At 35.8% G+C, this 23,907-nt stretch overlaps 1 protein-coding gene across 8 annotated transcripts in view; it reads right to left on the bottom strand.

Annotated features, from left to right (window-relative positions):
- Positions 1–23,907, bottom strand: part of BBS9 (Bardet-Biedl syndrome 9) — a 479,889-nt gene that overhangs the window by 255,386 nt on the left and 200,596 nt on the right. For all 8 annotated transcript variants that reach the window (XM_027574543.1, XM_027574544.1, XM_027574546.1 and 5 more), the window contains one exon: positions 18,100–18,240. In XM_027574543.1, the coding sequence (XP_027430344.1) occupies positions 18,100–18,240 (141 nt within the window). The remainder of the gene's footprint in view (positions 1–18,099; positions 18,241–23,907) is intronic.

Raw genomic sequence — 23,907 nt, 5'->3', positions numbered from 1 at the left:
AGAATGAACTATTGGGACGTCATCAAGATAAAAAGCTTTTGCAGAGCAAAGGAAATAGTCAACAAAACCAAAAGACAACCGACAGAGTGGGAGAAGATATTTGCAAATGACATATCAGATAAAGGGCTAGTATCCTAAATCTATAAAGAACTTCTTAAACTCAACACCCAAAGAACAAATGATCCAATCAAGAAATGGGCAGAAGACATGAACAGACATTTTTCCAAAGAAGACATGCAAATGGCCAACAGACACATGAAAAAGTGCTCAACATCGCTTGGCATCAGGGAATTCCAAATCAAAACCTCAATGAGGTATCACCTCACACCAGTTAGAATGGCTAAAATTAACAAGTCATGAAACGACAGATGTTGGCGGGGATGCGGAGAAAGGGGAACCCTCCTACACTGTTGGTGGGAATGCAAGCTGGTGCAACCACTCTGGGAAACAGTATGGAGGTTCTTCAAAAAGTTGAAAAGAGAGCTACCATACGATCCAGCAATTGCACTACTGGGTATTTACCCCAAAGATACAAAGGGATCTTGTAGGGATCCAAAGGGGTACGTGTACCCTGATGTTTATAGCAGCAATGTCCACAATAGCCAAACTGTGGAAAGAGCCAAGATGTCCATAGACAGGTGAATGGATAAAGAAGAAGTGGTAACATATATACAATGAAATATTATGCATCCATCAAAAGGAATGAGATCCTGCCATTTGCAATGACATGGATAGAACTGGAGGGTGTTATGCTGAGTGAAATAAGTCAATCAGAGAAAGACATGTATCATATGACCTCACAGATATGAGGAATTCTTAATCTCAGGAAACAAACTGAGGGTTGCTGGAGTGGTGGGGGGTGGGAGGGATGGGGTGGCTGGGTGATAGACATTGGGGAGGGTATGTGCTATGGTGAGCGCTGTGAATTGTGCAAGACTGTTGAATCACAGATCTGTACCTCTGAAACAAATAACACATGATATGTTAAAAAAAAAAGAAGAAGAAGAAAATAGTAGGAGGGGAAGAATGAAGGGGGGGGAAATCGGAGGGGGAGATGAATCATGAGAGACTGTGGACTCTGAGAAACAAACTGAGGGTTCTAGAGCGGAGGGAGGTGGGGGATGGGTTAGCCTGGTGATGTGTATTAAAGAGTGCACATTTTGCATGGAGCACTGGGTGTTATACACAAACCATGAATCATGGAACACTACATCAAAAACTGATGATGTAATGTATGGTGATTAACATAACATAATAAAAAAATAATAAAATAAAAATAAAAATCAGTAAGAAAAAGAACAAAACATTTATCCAGATGCTCCTACTCCAACTGCACCACATAGCCAATAGTAGGTAAGGGCAAAGTTCTCTGTACAGAAATAACCTAGCAAAATATTAAAGAAAGCTTGAAAAAAATAGATATCATTTTTCAACCTCGATAAATTTAATAGATCTCAGCATTAAAATCAATGGTTATTATATACAAAAAAAGAAAGAGAGTGAGATACAAACAGATAATATGTACTCCCTGCTGAAAGTATATACTACCAATTCATGGAAGCAGTGTGGCCAAAATAATCAATCCTGACTCTAATACCTCTAGATGCAACTACCAGTTAACAGGCAATAAAGGGGACAAAGAAAATATTAAACATCACAGGGATGTAATCAGGAAAATTCAGAGTGTGGGAAACTCACAGGAAAAAATCATCTTACTCTTTAACAAATCAACTGCAAATTAAAAATAGAAGTGGGAAACCTATAGAAAAAGAGATAAAAAATTCATATCAAAAATTACAATAAATGAACCACATTTGAATCCTGACTCAAAAACAAATAAAAATTATAACACTGAAGACTTTCACTTCAGGCCAAGATGAAGAAACTAGGGCCAAATTTACCCTTCTACTTATAACAACTAAAAAATGGGACAAAATATATGAAACGTTTTTGAAGACACTGGAGACCAGGAAATGAACAACAGTGATCCCTGACAAACAAAGAACAAAGTGAGCCCTCTGATTGCCCCAGCCTACTGCCTAGAGAAAATTTCCAAGACACAACACAGGGAGGGGAAACCCAAGTGCAACCTAACATTCTCCCCAAGTTGAAGACACGGAGTTGGGAGTCTGGGAAGGCTAAAGTATCAAAAGTTCACAGGGCAGAGTGTCAGAGAGGAGACAGCTACAAAGAGAGGGGAAAAATTTTGAAAAAATAATGACCAAAATATTTACAAATTGGATGAAAATTATAAACTACAGATCAAAAAATCTTAACAAACCCCAAGCATAAGAAAAATAAAAATAAAACAAGGGGTGCCTGGGTGGCTCAGATGGTTAAGCATCCCACTCTTGATTTTGGCTCAGGTCATGATCTCAGGGTCCTTAGAACGAACCCCACATCAGGCTCCATGCTCAGCAGGGAATCTGCTTAAGATTCTTTCCCTCTCTCTCTGCCCCCAGCCCCCTACCCCCCCACACGTGCTCTCTCTCTCTCAAATAAATAAATCTTTTTTTAAAAAAGAAATAAAATTATAGATTAATATCCCTCATGAACACAGATGTAAAAATTCTAAACTAAACATCAGTAAGTTGAATCAAATAGTATATTGAAAGGATAATACAGGGGCGACTGGGTGGCTCGGTCAGTTAAACATCTGCCTTAGCCCAGGACATGATCCCAGAGTCCCGGGATTGAGTCCGGCATCTGGCTCCCTGCTCAGTGGAGTCTGCTTCTCCCTCTGCCCCTCGCCCCATTCGTGCTCTTTCTCTCTCTCTGTCAAATAAATAAATAAAATCTTAAAAAAAAAAAAAGAAAGAAAGGACAATACATCTTTCAGTGTGATTTATATCAAGAATGCCCAATTATGCTAAAATCCAAAAATTAATCAATGTATACACTTATGAGCAAAGCATAATATACACAGTTGTTGAATCACTATCTTGTACGCAATATACACAGTTGTTGAATCACTATCTTGTACGCCTGAAACTAATGTAACATTGTGTCAACTATACTTAAAGTCAAGGGGCGTCTGGGTGACTCAGCTGGCTAAGCATCTGCCTTCAGCTCTAGTCATGATCTCAGGGTCCTGGGATCAAGTCCCATATTGGGTTCTCTGCTCAGTGAGAAGCCTGCCTCTCCTTCTCCCTCTGCCCCTCCCCCCTGCTTGTGTGCGTGCTCTCTCTCCCTCCCTCTCCCTCCCTCTCTCAAATAAATAAAATCTTTAAAAAACAAAAATAAGGGGCGACTGGGTGGCTCAGTCATTGGGCGTCTGCCTTCGACTCAGGTTACAATCCCAGGGTCCTTAGATCAAGTCCCACATCGGGCTCCCTGCTCAGGGGGAAGCCTGCTTCTCCCTCTCCCATTCCCCCTGCTTGTTTTCCCTCTCTCACTGTCTCTCTCTCTCTCTGTCAAATAAATAAAATCTTCAAAAAATAAATAAAATATAATAATTTAAAAATTTTTAAGTCAAAAAAAGTATCAGTTTAATTCACCTATAAATAGTCTAAGAAAAAGATTACAAACATCTCAATGTAGAAAAAGCATTGAGAAAATCCAATATAAAACAAACTCTCGCAAACTTGGTATAGAAGGGAACTTCCTCAAATGGTATAGGACATCTATAGACTACCTACAATTAAAACATACTTAATGGTGAAAGCCTGAACATCCACTCTGCCATTTCTATTCAACATTGTCCCAGAGGTTTTAGCCTAGATAAAATGCTAGCAAGAAACAAACAGAATTTCTAGATTGGAAAGGAAGAAGTAAAATGTTTTCATTTGCAGATAACATAATCATTATGTAGAAATCTGAATAAATGTACAAAAAAGGCTAGTAGGACCAGTAAGTAGTTTAACAATGTTGCATAATACAAGATCGATATACAAAAACAGTTGTATATCTATGTATAGGCATACCTCACAGATACTGTGGGTTTGGTTCCAGACGACCATAAAATACCAAATATTGCAATAAAGCATGTCAATGAATTTTTTGGTTTCTCAGTACCTATAAAACTTACATTTACCCTATACTATAGTCTATTAATTATGCAACATTATATCTAAAAATACAATGTACATACCTTAATTAAAAAATACTTCATTGCTAAAAAATGCTAACCATCATCTGAGCTTTCAGCAAGTTGTGATTTTTGTTGGTGGAGGGTCTTGCCTCAGTGTTGATGGCTGCTGACTGATCAGGATGGAGGTTGCTGAAGGTTTGGACAGTTGTGACAATTTCTTAAAATGAGGCAACAATGAAGTGTGTCACATCCTTTCAAAAAAGATTTCTCTGTAGCATGCAATGCTGCTTGATAGTATTTTACCCACAGTAGAATTTCTTTCAAAATTGAAGTCAATCCTCTCAAACCCTTCTGCTGCTTTATCAACTAAGTTTGTGTAATATTCTAAATCCTTTGTTATCATTTCAACAATCTTCACAGCATCTTCACCAGGAACAGATTCCATCTCAAGAAACCACTTTCTTTGCTCATCAAAAAGAAGCAACTCCCCATCCCTTATAAGGATCCCTTTATCATGAGATGGCAGCAATTTAGTCACATCTTCAGGCTCCACTTCTAATTCCAGTTCTCTTGATATTCCACCACGTCTGCAGTTACTTCCTCCACTGAAGTCTTGAACCTCTGCAAGTCACCCATGAGGGCTAAAATCAACTTCTTCCAAACTGCTGCTCATGGTGGTATCTTGACCTTTCTATGAATCACAATGGTTCTGAAATAGTGAATTTTTTCCAGAAGGCTTTCAATTTACTTTTCCCAGATCCATCAGAGAAAGCATTCTCTATAGCAGCTACAGCCTTAAGAAATGTATTTTTTTAATAATAAGACTTGAAAGTTGAAATGACTCCTTGATTGATGGGCTGCAGAATGGATATTGTGTTAGCACGCATGAAAACAACATTAATCTCATTGTCTATCTCCATCAGAGCTCTTGGGTGACCAGGTACACTGTCAATAAGTGGTAATATTTTGAAAGGAATTTTTTTTCTGAGCAGTAGTTCTCAACAGTGGGTTTAAAATATTTAGTTAGCCATGTTGTAAACAGATGTGCTGTCATCCAGGCTTTGTTGTTTAATGCACAGAGCACAGGCAGAGTAGATTTAGCATAATTCTTAAGGGTCCTAGGATTTTTGGAACAGTCAGTGAACACCGACTTCAACTTAATCATTAGGTGCATTAGTCCCTAATAAGAGAGTCAGCCTGTCCTATGAAGCTTTGAAGCCAAGCACTGACTTCTCCTCTCTATGAAAGTCCTAGATGGCATCTTCTTCCAGTATAAGGCTGTTACATCTACACTGAAAATCTGTTGTTTATTGTAGCCGCCTGCATTAATTATTTTAGCTAGATCTTCTGGAAAACTTGCTGCAGCTTCTACATCAGCTCTTGCTGCTTCCACTTTGTACATTTACATTATGGAGATGACTCCTTTCCTTAAACCTCACGGACCGTAACAAATATAATAACAATAAAAGTTTTCAGTTACCAAAATGTGACACAGAGACATGAAGTAAACAAATACTGTTGGAAAAATGGTGCCAATAGACTTGCTTGACCCAGGGTTGCCACAAACTTTCAATTTGTAAAAAATGCACTATCTACAAAGCACAATAATTCAAAGCACAATAAAATCGGGTTTGCCTGTACTAGAAAAGCACTATTTGAAAGTGAAGTAAAACGATATAATTTTCAATAGAAAAATATATTAAACCCTTAGGGATAAATCTGACAAAAGATTTTTAAGACCTATACATTGAAAACTACAAACTCTCACTGAGAAAAAAGAAATAAGTCCTAAATAAATGAAGGTCTCTACTTTCATCTTAAGAAACTAGGATAACTAGAGCAAATTGTACCATGTTTAATATTGTTAAGATGTTATTTCTCTCCAAATTGATCAACAGACTTAATGCAATCCCAATTCCAATCAAAATCTGAGCAGGCATTTTTTTTAAATTGACAAACTGATACTAAGATTTATATGAAAGTGCAGGGATCTAGAATATCCAAGACAACACTGAAAATAGAAGAATGAAGCTGGGGAAATTATACTCCCTGACTTTTGGACATACATATTTATAGTAATTAGGACACTATACTATTGGTATATAGCAGTAATACTGGTGGGCAAAGACAAACAAATCAATGGAATAAACTGAAGAGAGCAGAAATATATATAGTTTTTCAGATGATTTATACAGCCCTATGATACACAGTCAGATGATTTTCAACAAAGTTGCAAAGGCGATCCAGTGAAAAAAGATAGTTGTTTTTTTTTTTTTTTTTAGGGGGGGGAATCAGAGGGGGAGACTACGGACTCTGAGAAACAAACTGAGGGTTCTAGAGGGGAGGGGGGTGGAGGGACAGGTTAGCCTGGTGATGGGTATTAAAGAGGGCACGTACTGAATGGAGCACTGGGTGTTAGATGCAAACAATGAATCATGGAACACTACATCAAAAACTAATGATGTAATGTATAGTGATTAACATAACATAAAAAAATAAATAAATAAAATAAAAATGTTTTAGACCATTTATTACAACTTAGAAAAAATTGAGTTAAAATAAGCAGAGCAAAATCAAAGCTAACTGTAAAGAATAAGCTAATACTGTCTGTCTCCTAGTTCACCAAGAAGATATGCCTCAACAGCACTGCTGAAATGATTTCTTTTGTTGCAAGAAATATCAGGTGCAAAATATCTGTGGCAAGAATGATCATCTTTTTCATTTCTCCTGGATAAAGAACTATTCTCTATTCATACTTATTTATTGAAAGTCTTTCCAATTCCTAATAAGTCAAATCATTGCTAAACACATGTACATAATTTTTAGCTGATAAGCAATATAAAATGAGCTCATTTTAATTTTATCTGGACTTCCTTTAATTGAGTGCCTTTAAAATGAATAAAACAAAAAAACTGTTCATGCAATCATGAAAAATAATTCTACTTTGTATGTTACTTTCAGTTTATAAAGACTTTTATACTTTTCAAAAATATAGTCTGAGGTTATCTTAATTGATTCTTTCAATAAGTCTTTTGAAGTAGATGAGGTAGCTATTATATTTAAACCCCAGGTCTTTCTGTGAAATTAAATTAAAATGGACTCATACTTTTTTAAGAAAAATAGTTCAAATTCTACTGTGTAAGTTTTCTTTCTTTAATTTGAGGAGATTCATTTTAAACTGGTAACTTTTATTGTTCAATCATCCTCAAACTTAGCAGAAGGAAAGAAAATAAATATCAGAGTGGAAATAAAATAGAGACTAAAATGATGATAGAAAGATCAATGAAACGAACCATCAGTACTCTGAAAAGATAAACAAAATTGACAAACTTTTATCTACATACACTAAGAAGAGAGAGAGCTCAAGTAAATAAAATCAGAAATGAAAGAGAAATCACTACTGATACGAAAGAAATACAAATGATCATAATAAACTACTATGAACAATTATACATGAACAGATTGGACAGCCGAGAAGAAATGGATACATTTCTAGCAACATATAATCTTCCCCAAGACTGAGTCATAAAGAAATAGAAAATCTCAGTCAACTGATTATTAGTAGAGATTGGTTCAGTAATCAAAAGATTCCCAACAAGCAAAAATCCAAAACCAGGAAGTTTTACCAGTGAATTCTACCAAACATTCAAAGAAGATTTAGTACCTGTCCTCAAATTCTTCCAAAAAATAGTGTGGTGATAAATGTTAACTAGACTTATTAGGATGATCATATCACAATGCATACAAATACTGAATCATTATGTTGTACACCTGAAACTAATATAATGCTATATGTCAAATATACTTCAAGAAAATAAACAAACAAATAAAATTTTTAAAAAGGATATTTTTTTCAAAAGTAGTGCTGGAACATTAGATGCTCATATGTAAAAATAAGAATTTTATCTGTATCTCACACCATAAAGAAATACCAACTCAAAATCAAAAAGAGACCAAAATGTAAATTTAGAAAACTTCTAGACAAAAACACAGGAGGAAAGCTTTGTACACTTGAGGGAAAATTTTTTTAGATATAATGTTAAAGTCATGAAAGAAAAAACTGATAAAATTGGGCTTTATCAAAATTAAGAACTTCTGCTCTTCCAAAGACATTGTTACAAGAATGAAAAGATGTGCCACAGATTTGGAGAAAATATGTGTAATTCATATAATCTGATAAATGACTGAGAAGGCAGAGAAAAAAGAGGACATGCTGAATAATTCCATCTTATAAAATTCCAGAAAATGCAAACTAATCTATAGTGACAGAAAGTAAACCAGTGGTTGCCTGGGAATGGGGGATAAGGGATTATAAAGGGGCACAAGGAAACTTTTTGGGATGATGGATATTTTCAGCATTGTAATTGTGGAGATGGTTTCCCAGGTATATAGAAACATCCAAAGTTATCAAACTGTATACTTTAAACATTTGTATATAAGTTATAGTCCAATAAATTTTTTTAAGATTTTATTTATTTATTTGAGAAAGAGAGAGAGGAAGCACATGCGATTGGAGGGGGTAGGTAGGGGGAGCAGGAGCAGAGGGGGAAGGAAAGGGAAGGGGAAAGAATCTCAAGCAGACTCCGAATTGAGCGTGGAGCCCAAGGTGGGGTTCGATCTCATGACCCTAAGACCATGACCTGAGCCAAAACCAAGAGTCAGTCACATAACTGACCAAACCACCTAGGTGCTCCCCAATAAAGTTATTTTTTTAAAAAAAGCAAAAAATACACACTAGAGTTGTTTTGAAAATTAAAGAATGTATTAAAATGTACCAAAAGAAAATATAACTAAATATCTTATAATCTTAATAGAGGCCATTTTAAGTACAACATGAAACTTGAAACTATAAAGAAAGCAAGAAAATTAAATCTTAAATTTTACTACATAAAAATATAAACCTAATATATTTAAAAAATACAAGTAATTAATGAAAATTACAAAATGCCTATGCTAATAATTTAGAAATGCAAATTTTAAAAAAGGATGTCATTTTTCATCTATGTCAAAACTTTCCAATATCCAGCTACTACCCTTAGTATGAACCCTGATGTTGGTGGGCACATAACTTGAAACAATTATTCTGGAAGAAGGTTGGCATTTAATTAAAGTTTTCAAATGTGCATACTCTTTAACTCAGTCATTTGTTTTCAAGGTGTTTCTCTAAAGAGAATCAGAGAAGCATCAAAAAAAAAAAAAATAACTATATACACAGTACCTCCAAAACAAGGGGATGTTATGTAATCATTAAAATATAAATTTATTGATAAGGAAAATAGCCATGTATTTGAGTAGCATAAAAGACTGTTACAGCTGCATGCTATTTGTTATTCCATTTAAGTAAAATTTTTGTGTAAAATTACTGGTATCATGGCATACTCTGAACGTCAGCTAATTTAACATCTATTCCCCCTTTCCCTTAGTCCATCTGTATTAGTTCTCAGCCTCCTTTACAGCTAGAGGAGGCTATGCAGACACTATTATAGCTATTGAGACCTAAGTAGAAATTTCCTAAGAATATTATAGAAACATGCCTTTCTGATAAAAGTTATACTTGTTGCTACAGCTACCTCTTTCCCCTACCTCTTGCCTTGTAGTCAGGTATGATGACTGAATCTGAAGCAGTTTATTGTCATATGCCAACCAACACACTAGAGAAGGCACAATGCAAAGAAAGAAAAAAGCAGGGGTGCCTGAGTGGCTCAGTCGTTAAGCGTCTGCCTTCGGTTCAGGTCATGATCCCAGGATCCTGGGATTGAGCCCCACATCGGGCTCCCTGCTCAGTGGGAAGCCTGCTTCTCCCTCTTCCACTCCCCTTGCTTGTGTTCCCTCCCTTGCTGTCTCTCTCTCAAATAAATAAATAAAATCTTTTAAAGGAAGGAAGGAAGGAAGGAAGGAAGGAAGAAAAAAGCTGGGTCTCTGATAATATTCATAAACCACTACACCAGGGTCTACTGCCCACTTATCCCCCATCGCTTTATGCGGGGGGGGATATATAGATAGATAGATATATAATGTAATTTATATATACATAGTATAAATGTCACTTAGTGCTTAAGTAACATTTAGCCAAAACCACCCCAGATGGTTATTTATTATATACATAAGTAAATATATAGCCATTAAGCATATTAAAGCTTTTTATAATTATAATATTCTTTAAAGGCAAGGATTTGGGGTACTAATTACCTCCACTCGAATACTGTTGATAGAGTTAATTGATAGGGCCCTTTAGTCAGTTTGACATTATATTTCAAAAGCTTTAAAAATATTCTTATCCTTAAGAGATGAGGAAGGACACTAAATCCTACTTAAAGGGTCTATCCAACAGGAAGATCTAACAATTGTAAATATCTATGCCTCTAACATGGGAGCAGCCAATTATATAAGGCAATTAATAACAAAAACAAAGAAATACATTGACAACAATATAATAATAGTGGGGAACTTTAACACCCCCCTGACTGAAATGGACAGATCATCTAAGCAAAAGATCAACAAGGAAATAAAGACTTTAAATGAAACACTGGACCAAATGGACTTCACAGACATATTCAGAACATTCCATCCCAAAGCAATGGAATACACATTCTTCTCCAGTGCCCACGGAACATTCTCCAGAATCGATCACATCCTAGGTCACAAATCAGGTCTCAACTGGTACCAAAAGATTGGGATAATTCCCTGCATATTTTCAGACCACAATGCTTTGAAACTAGAACTCAATCACAAGAGGAAAGTCGGAAAGAACTCAAGTACATGGAGGCTAAAGAGCATCCTACTAAAGAATGAATGGGTCAACCAGAAAATTAAAGAAGAATTTAAAAAATTCATGGAAACCAATGAAAATGAAAACACAACTCCTCAAAATCTTTGGGATACAGCAAAGGCAGTCCTGAGAGGAAAGTATATACCAATACAAGCCTTTCTCAAGACACAAGAAAGGTCTCAAATACACAACCTAACCCTACACCTAAAGGAGCTGGAGAAAGAACAGCAAATAAAGCCTAAACCCAGCAGGAGAAGAGAAATAATAAAGATCAGAGCAGAAATCAATGAACTAGACACCAAAAGAACAGTAGAACAGATCAACGAAACTAGGACTGGTTCTTTGAAAGAATTAATAAGATTGATAAACCCCTGGCCAGACTGATCAAAAAGAAAAGAGAAAGGACCCAAATCAACAAAATCATGAATGAAAGAGGAGAGATCATAACCAACACCAAAGAAATACAAACAATTCTAAGAACATATTATGAGCAACTCTATGCCAGCAAATTAGATAACCTGGAAGAAATGGGTGCATTCCTAGAGATGTATCAACTACCAAAATTGAACCAGGAAGAAATAGAAAACCTGAACAGACCTATAACCACTAAGGAAATTGAAGCAGTCATCCAAAATCTCCCAACAAACAAAAGCCCAGGGCCAGATGGCTGCCCAGGGGAATTCTACCAGATATTTAAAGAAGAATTAATACCTATTCTCCTGAAACTGTTCCAAAAAATAGAAATGGAAGGAAAACTTCCAAACTCATTTTATGAGGCCACCATTCCTTGATCCCCAAACCAGACAAAGACCCCATCAAAAAGGAGAATTACAGACCAATATCCTTGATGAACATGGATGCAAAAATTCTCACCAAAATACTAGCCAACAGGATCCAACAGTACAACAAAGGGATTATTCACCACGACCAAGTGGGATTTATCCCTGGGCTGCAAGGCTGGTTCAACATCCGCAAATCAATCAACGTGATACAATAGGTTAACAAAAGAAAGAATGAGAATCATATGATCCTCTCAATAGATGCAGAAAAAGCATTTGACAAAGTACAGCATCCTTTCTTGATCAAAACTGTTCAGAAGATAGGGATAGAGGGTACATACCTCAACATCATAAAAGCCATCTACGAAAAACCTACAGCGAATATCATTCTCAATGGGGAAAAGCTGAGAGCTTTTCCCCTAAGGTCAGGAATGCGGCAGGGATGTCCACTCTCACCACTGCTATTCAACATAGTATTAGAAGTCCTAGCCACAGCCATCAGACAACAAAAAGAAACCAAAGGCATCCAAATCGGCAAAGAGGAAGTCAAACTCTCACTCTTTGCAGATGATATGATACTGTATGTGGAAAACCCAAAAGACTCCACCCCAAAACTGCTAGAACTCATACAGGAATTCAGTCAAGTGGCAGGATATAAAATCAATGCACAGAAATCAGTGGCATTCCTATACACCCACAACAAGACAGAAGAGAGACAAATCAAGGAGTCGATCCCATTTACAGTTGCACCCAAAATCATAAGATACCTAGGAATAAATTTAACCAAAGAGGCAAAGGATCTGTACTCAGAAAACTATAAAATACTCATGAAAGAAATTGAAGAAGACACAAAGAAATGGAAAAAACGTTCCATGCTCATGGATTGGAAGAACAAACATTGTGAAGATGTCAATGCTACCTAGAGCAATCTACACATTCAGTGCAATCCCGATCAAAATACCATCCACTTTTTTCAAAGAAATGGAACAAATAATCCTAAAATTTGTATGGAACCAGAAGAGACCCCGAATAGCCAGAGGAATGTTGAAACAGAAAAGCAAAGCTGGCGGCATCACAATTCCGGACTTCCAGCTCTATTACAAAGCTGTCATCATCAAGACAGTATGGTACTGGCACAAAAACAGACACATAGATCAATGGAACAGAATCGAGAGCCCAGAAATGGACCCTCAACTCTATGGCCAACTCATCTTCGACAAAGCAGGAAAGAATGTCCAATGGAAAAAAGACAGTCTCTTCAACAAATGGTGCTTGGAAAATTGGACAGCCACCTGCAGAAGAATGAAACTGGACCATTTCCTTACACCACACACAAAAATAGACTCCAAAAGGTTGAAAGACCTAAACGTGAGACAGGAGTCCATCAAAATCCTAAAGGAGAACACAGGTAGCAACCTCTTCGACCTCAGCCGCAGCAACTTCTTCCTAGAAACATCGCCAAAGGCTAGGGAAGCCAGGGCAAAAATGAACTATTGGGATTTCATCAAGAGAAAAAGCTTTTGCACAGCAAAAGAAACAGTCCACAAAACCAAAAGACAACCGACAGAATGGGAGAAAATATTTGCAAATGACATATCAGATAAAGGGCTAGTATCCAAAATCTATAAAGAACTTATCAAACTCAACACCCAAAGAACAAATAATCCAATCAAGAAATGGGCAGAAGACATGAACAGACATTTTTCCAAAGAAGACATCCGAATGGCCAACAGACACATGAAAAAGTGCTCAACATCGCTCGGCATCAGGGAAATCCAAATCAAACCTCAATGAGATACCACCTCACACCCGTCAGGATGGCTAAAATTAACAAGTCAGGAAACGACAGATGTTGGCGGGGATGCGGAGAAAGGGGAACCCTCCTACACTGTTGGTGGGAATGCAAGCTGGTGCAACCACTCTGGAAAACATTATGGAGGTTCCTCAAACGGTTGAAAATAGAGCTACCCTATGACCCAGCAATTGCACTACTGGGTATTTACCACAAAGATACAAATGTAGGGGCCCGAAGGGGTACGTGCACCCCAATGTTTATAGCAGCAATGTCCACAGTAGCCAAACTGTGGAAAGAGCCAAGATGTCCATCGACAGATGAATGGATAAAGAAGATGTGGTATATATGCACAATGGAATAATATGCAGCCATCAAAAGGAATGAGATCTTGCCATTTGCAACGACGTGGATGGAACTGGAGGGTGTTATGCTGAGTGAAATAAGTCAATCAGAGAAAGACATGTATCATATGACCTCACTGATAGGAGGAATTCTTAATCTCAGGAAACAAACTGAGGGTTGCTGGAGTGGTGGGGGGTGGGAGGGATGGGGTGGCTGGGTGGTAGACACTGTGTAGGGTATGTGCTATGGTGAGCGCTGTGAATTGTGCAAGACTGTTGAATCATAGATCTGTACTTCTGAAACAAATAATGCAACATATGTTAAGAAGAAAGAAAAAGAAGAAGATAGCAGGAGGGGAAGAATGAAGGGGAGTAAGTCAGAGCGGGAGATGAACCATGAGAGACGATGGACTCTGAAAAAGAAACTGAGGGTTCTAGAGGGGAGGAGGGTGGGGGGATGCGTTAGTCTGGTGATGAGTATTAAAGAGGGCACATTCTGCGTGGAGCACTGGGTGTTATGCACAAACAATGAATCATGGAACACTACATCAAGAACTAATGATGTAATGTATGGTGATTAACATAACAATAAAAAATTAAAAATAAAAATAAATAAAAATATTCTTATCCTTTGTTTGACTGTCTAATTTCACTTTTAGATATTCATCGAAGAAGTAATAATAAATTTGAAAGAGTACTGCTACAATATATTTACAATATTAATAAACTGAAAATAACATGTCAAAAACATAATGCTGGCCGAATGATGTTATAGTATGGATTTATGATAGGATATTATGCAATCCTTAAAATTATGTAATAAAAATATCTAATTATATAGAAAAATACTTCACAGCATTATGCAAAGTAAAATCCTTTTGGGATAATGAAAGCTATTTTTATAAAGATTAGGGCAATGCAATTTCAAGCTATATTACAAAGCTGTGATCACCAAGACAGCATGGTTCTGGCACAAAAACAGACAGATAGATCAATGGAACAGAAGAGAGAGCCCAGATATGGACCCTCAACTCTATGGTTAAATAATCTTCGACGAAGCAGGAAAAAGTATGCAATGGAAAAGAGACAGTCTCTTCAATAAATGGTGCTGGGAAAATTGGACAGCCATATGTAGAAGAATGAAACTCAACCATTCTCTAACACCATACACAAAGATAAACTCAAAATGGATGAAAGACCTCAATGTGAGACAGGAATCCATCAAAATCCTAGAGGAGAACATAGGCAGTAAGCTCTTCGACATTGGCCACAGTAACTTTTGTCAAGACATGTCTCCAAAGGTAAGGGAAACAAAAGTAAAAAAATAAACTTTTGGGACTTCATCAAAATAAAAAGTTTCTGCAGAGCAAAGGAAACAGGCAACAAAACAAAGAGGCAACCCACAGAATGGGAGAAGATATTTGCAGTGACAGTACAGACAAAGCACCAATTTCCAAGATCTAGAAAGAACTTCTCAAACTCAACACCCAAAAAACAAATAATCAAGTCAAAAAATGGGCAGAATACATGAAAAGACACTTCTCAAAAGAAGACATACAAATGGCTAACAGGCACATGAAAAAATGTTCATCATCATTAGCTATCAGGGAAATTCAAATCAAAACCCACACTGAGATACCACCTGACACCAGTTAGAATGGCAAAAATTGACAAGGCAAGAACAACAAATGTTGGAGAGGTTGTGGAGAAAGAGGAACCCTCTTACACTGTTGGTGGGAATGCAAGTTGGTACAGCCACTTTGGAAAACAGTGTGAAGGTGCTTCAAAAAATTAAAATAGAGCTACCCTATGACCCAGAATTTGCACTACTGGGTATTTACCCCAATGACACAGATGTAGTGAAAAGAAGGGCCACATGCACCCCAATGTTCATAGCAGCAATGTCCACAAAAGCCAAATTGTGGAAAGAGCCGAGATGCCCTTCAACAGACGCATGGATAAAGAAGATGTGGTGCATATATACAATGGAATATTAGTCAGCCATCAGAAAGGATGAATACCCAACTTTTGCCTCAACATGGATGGGACTGGAGGAGATTATGCTAAGTGAAATAAGTCAAGCAGAGTAAGTCAATTATCATATAGTTTCACTTATTTGTATAACAAAGAATAGTATAGAGGACATTAGGAGAAGGAAGGGAAAAATGAAGGGGGGGACATCGGAGGGGGAGACAAACCATGAGAGACTATGGACTCCCAAGAAACAAACTGAGGGTTTTAGAGGGGAGGAGGGTGGAGGGATGGGTTAGCCCAGTGATGGGTATTAAGGAGGGCATGTATTACATGGAGCACTGGGTGTTACATGCAAACAATGAATCATGGATCACTGCATCAAAAACTAATGATGATAGTTTTTTAGTATGGTGACTAACATGACATAATTAAAAAAAAAGATTAGGCAAATGTCATGAAACATAAGTAGACATTGCTGGATGGTGGAATTACCAGTAATTTTTGTTTTCCTCCTTTTGGTTGTCCATTTCTAAATTTCACATTTCTTTTGTAATAAGAAAAACTAAAGTTATTGTAAGTATACCTATATTTGTTCAGAACAAAGAACTGAAATAAACAAATAGGAAGAGATGTAGATTAAATCTAGTTTTATTTCTTCTCTGTGAAGCTCATTAATTGGTTTACTTCAGCTAAAAAACAGATTCGCAATAGCAAATTTATCTGACATCAATGTAGAAAGTCTTATATATACCAAGAGTAAAAAGCACTCTCAAGAAGTAAAAAGTGAAAAAGTAAGAAGAGTACTTATTTTAAATAATTACAGGATTCCATCACGTCCAATATGAATGCACACCCAACAATTCCAAAACAGAACATGCCAAATCATATACATTGGATCTGGGGGAAAAATTTTTTTAATTTGTCATTGAGTCCCATTTCTAGAGTAAGTAAGAAGCAAAAATATGCTGATAAGCCTAAGATAACCTGTGACATAAAAACAATTGAGCCTAAAATCAGGAGGAAAATGGATGAGTTATCTAAGCTTTCCTTAGTTCTTCTTGTCTAATCCATATCTTACAGAGATTACCTCTCTGGTTAAAAGCATCCATTTTTATTCAATCTCTGTTGGTTTTCATCCACTTATAGTAAAAATCACCCACTCAGAAGCCAAGGTCTTAAACATTTTTCAAATAAATTCAGTGTGCAGCATGCCATTTCCGACTATATTCCCAGGACAGTATAGGAGACCCAAGGAACTAATACATTTGTATAAGATGTTGTAAGGATAGTGGCTCTTTCCACCTTTTTTATAACCCAAATGTGTTATAAGAAAATTGAGAAGAAAGAGAAGGGAAAGGAAAAGGAGAAAGAAACCAAACAGTATCAAAATATTTGCTAACAAAGTGTGTGTGTGTGTGTGTGTGTGTGTGTGTGTGTGTGTGTGTGTGTGTGTGTCCAAACTCAATTCAAACTAAAGAATACATTAGTTGTAATAAAGAGTATTTAATTTTGGAGATTTTTCATTGAGTTAGATATAAATAAAGCTTTTTAAACACTTCAAATCAATTAAAAATAAATTTTAAGCACTTTAAGTAGTTAATAACACGAAAGTTGACTTACCATAAATTTCTAAACCTTGTGGAAAATACTCTTTGTATTCTAAATCCTATCCACTAATGCCTGGGTGAGGATGCGTATCATAGTCAACAGTGCCAATTTTTAATAAGGGATTTGAAAAGGTTGACTTAATTCCCAAATTTTTTTTTTTAATGCCAACCCATCATCAGGATTAGGAACCCTGGTTACTAAAGATGTTTTATCCAATCAACATCTCTCTCTTGTCTAAGCTACTCAGAAAGAAAAACTGATACCTGGAGAAAGTCACACCTTCACAAATTACCCCAAATTCACTGTGATATTCAAGCTTTATATACGAAACCTCTTTCAAAGGATCAGAACCAGAGAATTGAACAATCGCCCCCTCCAGCTGCTGGAGAAAGCAAAACCACAAAGAGCATCTACTTACGAGATTACTTTTTAGGGGCATAGAATATACTTTAAAAAGGTAATAGCCAAAAACCTACAATAAAGATGAATAATAAATATTCACATTCCAAGCCAAAAAAATTCCACAGTCTAAAAAGAAACATTTGATTGTTTTCATTTCTGAATACTGAAGCAAAATGATTTTAATAATTTTAATCAAACTTAAAAGGTACACCTTATTACCTTGTTGATATAAGCTATTTGCCCTTGAACAGGCAAACAAGAAAGAAAAATCTTTGAGACATTTTTATATTCTGACTTAACAATTATCTGATAATTACCCTATCATTACCTGCTGATGAAGGATTCCATTCTGAATTCTTAACATTTCTGATGTTATAGGCATGTTACTTCAAAAGTCCTACCTGGAAAGAGACTGAGAAGACTAACTGGAGATTTGTTGGTATCAATAGTTAGTTTGTGGCTTGCAGTTTTTGAAGGCTGACCTGGTAGACAGATTAATTTCAGGGGAAGTCTAAATTTACATTGGATAACCCGAGGAATGCCTGAAATAAAAAGAGAGAAATGTAGATTCATAGACTTGACAGAAAATTTGACCCCCAAAAATTTGAACTATATTAATAGTTTGAGTAGCAATATATCTTATCTTAAAATTTTGCTCTGGCCCATTTCATTTAGCATAACTGAAAAAACTACAAAGTATTATCATAATACATATTTTTATATTATTGTCAAAAAGTTCAAGACAAAAATAAAATCCTAAAAAAGAGCGTAGGCATGAGGTCTGTCTTTAATATAAGAGCATACTTTAAAAATCATCACAGGTGAACACTATACAACACGGTATATTTACTCAGAGAGGGAGACAAACCATAAGAGACTCTTAATCACAGGAAACAGACTGAGGGTTGCTGGAGGGCAGGGGGCTGGAGATGGGGTAACTGGGTGATGGACATTAAGGAGAACACGTGATGTAATGAGCACTGGGTACTACATTAAGACTGATGAATCACTGAACTCTACCTCTGAAACTAATAATACACTATATGTTAATTAATTGAATTTAAAATTTAAAAAATTTTTAAAGAGGCAAAAAAAGTTAATTCAATTTCATATTCAATTACTGAACCATCTTTAAACTAAGACCTTCAAATCTCTAGCCCCTAAAATGAGCAAATATGTATATGAAATCTGTATCAGGAAGATGCTATATGACCTTATCTAATATTTTTTCTACCACCAAAAAATTCAAATCTTTAGCTATTTTTACTTCTTGAAGATTCAAATTACAATTAAAAATCTACAATAAATTATAAACATGAAGGCAGAATTTGCTCTACTGTAGTTCTACTGAAGTTCATGTCATTTTACACAGTAATATTAAGAATATTACTTTCATATGAATTAAATTTTTCTCAATCCATTTAACTTTACATATCACTGTTAAGTGACATTTTGAAAGTATTACATGGTCATTCAACTGAATTTTTTAGTACATTTACAGGCATATTGAAAAACATAATTAAATAAATAACAATGAAGAGTTTTATGTCAAAATTAAAAGTTTTTAAGATCATTCCTTTCAGGGGCACCTGGATGGCTCACTCATTAAGCGTATGCCTTTGGCTCAGGTCATGATCCCAGGGTCCTGGGATCGAGCCCAGCATCTGGCCCCTGCTCAGCACGGAGCCTGCTTCTCCCTCTTCCACTCCCCCTGCTTGTGTTCCCTCTCTCGCTGTGTCTCTCTCTTTCAAATAAATAAAATCTTTAAAAAAAAAAAATCATTCCTTTCAATATTTTTACAGAGAATGAAATTGAAACCAAAGCAAATTAGGTTCTTTACTTATAAATCTAGCAAAGCCATTTCTACAACTTCATTGTTCTCTCCTTTTATTCTAGGATTCCACCTTTGATTGGATAAGATAAAAGGTAATATACTGAAACCTCTATCTTAGTATATTGCTGTAGAGAAATGAAAAACTTAAAACGTCCTACTTTACTTGATGTAGCCACACATTAATTCCTTTATCTCTTTATAGTGGAGTCAGTGAGCAGCCTAAAAATAGCAAAAGCAGAAGCAGTTAAAGCTTGGGGACATGATCCCAAAGCAGAATCCCTAGAATTAGCGATATATTCTGTTAATGCCAATTGGAGTTATGGGGCTTGCTTGACATCCAAGCTGGGAGTACACTTTCCAGCACTACTTATTCAAGAGGATAGTGAGAGATCTCAACAATGGCAAGCATACTGATATATGAGGTCAATTAAATACTTTTTCAGAGCATGTGGAGCCTATTTGTGATTCTCTTCAACATAATCTATTATCCATTAAATTTTACATAGCTCATTTTTTGCTCATAACCAACAGATGTTAAATTCACTTCTCCTGGAATCCTAGATGCAAATTATAACTGGTGTCTCGTCAGAAAAGTCCCAAGGCATTATTTCCTGACATTCTCTGAGGTTTTAAAGGCATGTGTATTTGTACTTTACAATGATGAAATGTTTTGTCTCAAAATATTATGGTAACATGATCTAAGCTACTGCTCAAACCACAACCATCAATATCACCATAAAAATATTACAAAGCATTTTTTCCAACTTCATATATTACATATAACTCCAAATTATGGAAATATACCTACTAATATGTTTCCTCTACAATATATAAATTACAGCCTCAATTAATAGATGCAGCCTGGAAAGAACAAAGACACTAAAACCTATTTCCATTTCCTTCACTTTTAATGAATGTAGTAATGGAAAAAAATCCGTCATCTTTTGACAATTCTGTACAGGCATGAAGAGAAGCTACCTTTCTATATACTTTCACCCAAAGTCTGAGCTAAGTGTTCAAACAAAATTTGACTATAAATGTCCTTCTGAAACTATACTGCTAAAACTGTGGCTCTACTTCACTTGGATCAGATAGATACTATTTGAGTTGGTGGTAAAAAAAAAAAAAAATTAATCACAATCAATAACACTGGCCTTATGTTACTGAGTCTATATGTTATGTCTTATGTTACTGAGTTTACTCTAAATTTCCAAGAACCTAGAGCTAAAGAAACTGGTCATATATATATGTTTTCAGAAATTGAAACAAATGGCTTGCAAACACTAATGAACCCAAGAAGGGAAATACATTATAACTCAATTCACAACTCAAGTCAGTTAATGACAGTATCACACACTAGGGCAATGGTCTGCAGTTGCTAAGATTTGTAGAAACCCTCCATAATTGCTTTTCTCTCCAAGAACTGTAAACCTGTTTCATAGGACATTTGGAAAACATTATTTTGAAAAATGATGACACTCATACTTAATAAAATGATTATGGCTATTCTTTAAACGCTGGCAGCTTGAAAAGTTTTACCATTGGTGGGGGGCGGGGGGGAAATGAAATCCTTTAAAAACCAGTTTAAGGAAAACATATCTTTAAAAAGAAAAATTGTAATGCCAGTATTTAACACTACTTTCCATTAAATTAAAACCCCAGTCTTTTAAAATACAATCTCCATTATTTAGACATGGAGTTTATCAGAGGCACATTTCTATTGAGCTTTATGCTTTCTTGAAAAACCTGAAATGAAAATTTGCTAACAATTTACTCTTCAGGCTGTGATTGCATCTAAGAACCTGAAGCCAGAGGTATAGAGGTATGTGTGAATGCATGCATATATGTACCTATAATAAGGAAAGAAAGAATTGCATGTATTTAAAGACTTTTCAAATTTGCTACTAGAATAGCTTTTGACTTAGATGAAAGTCTAATTGGTCCTAACTTTGCCTACCATCAGTGATATTTTCTCTATGTAGTTGGAAAAACAGTCTCTGTATCTGGCTTATTCAAATAACTCTCTGTTTTGCTGAGAAAAAAAAAATGTCATTTATAATACTCAAATATTGGCCTACTCGTTCATCAGAATGACTTTGTTCTGCAGTTTTTTACCAAATATAATCACCTCTCCTTCAGACACTTCCCTTTCTAGCCTAACAGAGGAAATGGATAGTCGCAACTACTCTGGTGCAATTAATCACAAAATTATTTAACACTTAGAGAGAAAATTCACACTAAATCCACTCTTGACAGAACAATTTCTCCAGGAAGACAATTCTAATTACACCTGGCACACCCAAGAGCCCAGTATCACTGTCAAGAGAGAAACCAAATGTGCTTTGGGGGGGGGGGGGGAGGAGAAAAGAACATATATATCAGAGTAGAATAACTATATATATTACACATCTATATAATGCCTTCAGAACTCTTTCCAGGGGCCTGCTAGAGTCATTTCATTTTGAAAACAAGGAACCCCAAAGCAGTAGCAATGTCTGGGAGCCAGAACTTCCTTGATCCCTTCCTGTTATGTCTGGCTACGTACTGTGCCCCATCTGCAGTCATGTTTTACACTGCCCATGTCATGTAACTTTAATGCAGACATAATGGAGACTAACTCTTATGGGACAACATAAAACCTCCTTTGCTTCTCTTTTTCCACATGTAAAAGCAGGACTGCTTATCTGCAAAGAGCCTGAACAGATCAGGCCAATAAAATGGACCAGTCTTTGAAACTTGAAGCCTTGTGTGTAAGTTAAGATCTAAGTAGCAATATATTATTTAATCTTGCCAACTAGGTGAAGCTGAATATTGTAACCCTACTCTGTAAAGCTTAATTATAATTTAAAAATATATCATAAGAGATTATTAGCTTTGTATTGAAATACTAAAATTTCCATGTATTGTGATTTTTTTTTTTCTCATGGTTTGGACTGAAGTTACAGTAAGAGGGAGTAAATTCCTTTCAATAATAACCTTAACCAGTTTTTTAAAGTTAAAATTAATCATTTAAATAATATGGTATTTTACAAAAGTTAGTATAAAATCTTACTAGCTAGATCCAAACTTGCCAAGTAAAATGTAAATATTTATTGTTAATAATCAGTTATTTTTAATAACCCAAAATCCCAATTTGACAAGTATATTTCATGTTATTAAGCTAAACACTTACTCCTATTAAAATGTTTCTCATATAAATATATTTTCACTTCCCAGATACAATGCAACTCAAGTTGTTGGCATTACCAAAACTGTATGAGTAAATTACTGCCATTATTTTTTAAGTACTTATTTATTACTAATTAATATTGTTATCTAATATTTATCTTAAAATATCTAATAAACCACCATATTAAGTCTGTGTTGAGAAAGAAAAATAGTTAAAGTAAGACATACTCTAAGTGCCTGTCATCTACCCTGACATCGCACAATTCAAAGATGAGTACTTAAACCCTGCTCCCGAGGAGCCCAAAATCTACTAGGGAAACCTAAGGAACAAACTTATTGAAATTCATATTATGATTGGTATTGTAGCACAGGCATACATAAAGGATTGGGGGAAAACAAAATAGGTAACAATCAACGTTGGCCCAGGTAAGTTCAAGGGGTCAGAACCTTGATGACATTGCCCCACAAATTCTAAACAAGATAAGAAATAGGCCCACAGAATAAGTGCTTGTGGTGCTCTGATTAGAGAGAGCAGTGGATCTATTCGGACATATAGAAAACAGAAAATCTGTATGTCTCAAAAGATGTGTGCATCAGTACAGGTAGTATATAATGTCAGTTTGTGCTGATATTAATGACACTAACATTGATCACTTGGTTATGGTAGTGTTACCAAACCACTCCTGTAGAGACTGTTTTCTCCTTGTAATTAAAAAGTAATCCATGAGGTAATGTTTTGAGACTGAATATTCTATTACTCCAATGAATTTAGTGTCCATTGATGAATCTTTCCTGAACTAATTATTACAAAGGTTTTGCAAAATAATGATTCTCTAACTCTATCACCCATTCTACACTTATTAGCTGACCTCCTTTTGCAGAGTTTTCCTTCTATACGTGCCTTTATTTTATCACTGTACTGACAGATTCTAGTTCTGTCTTCAATATATTATAATAAATTACCATTATTATGATTTTGATGCTCAAAATGTCCCATATCTAGCCAGTGGAAACTCTTCCACCGGCTTCTGAATCATTGTGAGGTACTGTGATCATTTCTCTTGACCACTTCTTTGCTCTCTGACCCAACAATATAGAACAGACTCTCTTATTTTCCCTTCTCCAGACCTGGAAACAGCCTTTTCTCTAAGAACCCTGATCCCTTTGACTAGAGATAGTACTCAGATATGAAGATCTCTGCAACAGA

Source organism: Zalophus californianus, chromosome 12 (genome assembly GCF_009762305.2).
Source record: "Zalophus californianus isolate mZalCal1 chromosome 12, mZalCal1.pri.v2, whole genome shotgun sequence".
Taxonomy (NCBI): Eukaryota; Metazoa; Chordata; class Mammalia; order Carnivora; family Otariidae; genus Zalophus; species Zalophus californianus.
This window is presented reverse-complemented; position numbering and strand designations above follow the sequence as displayed.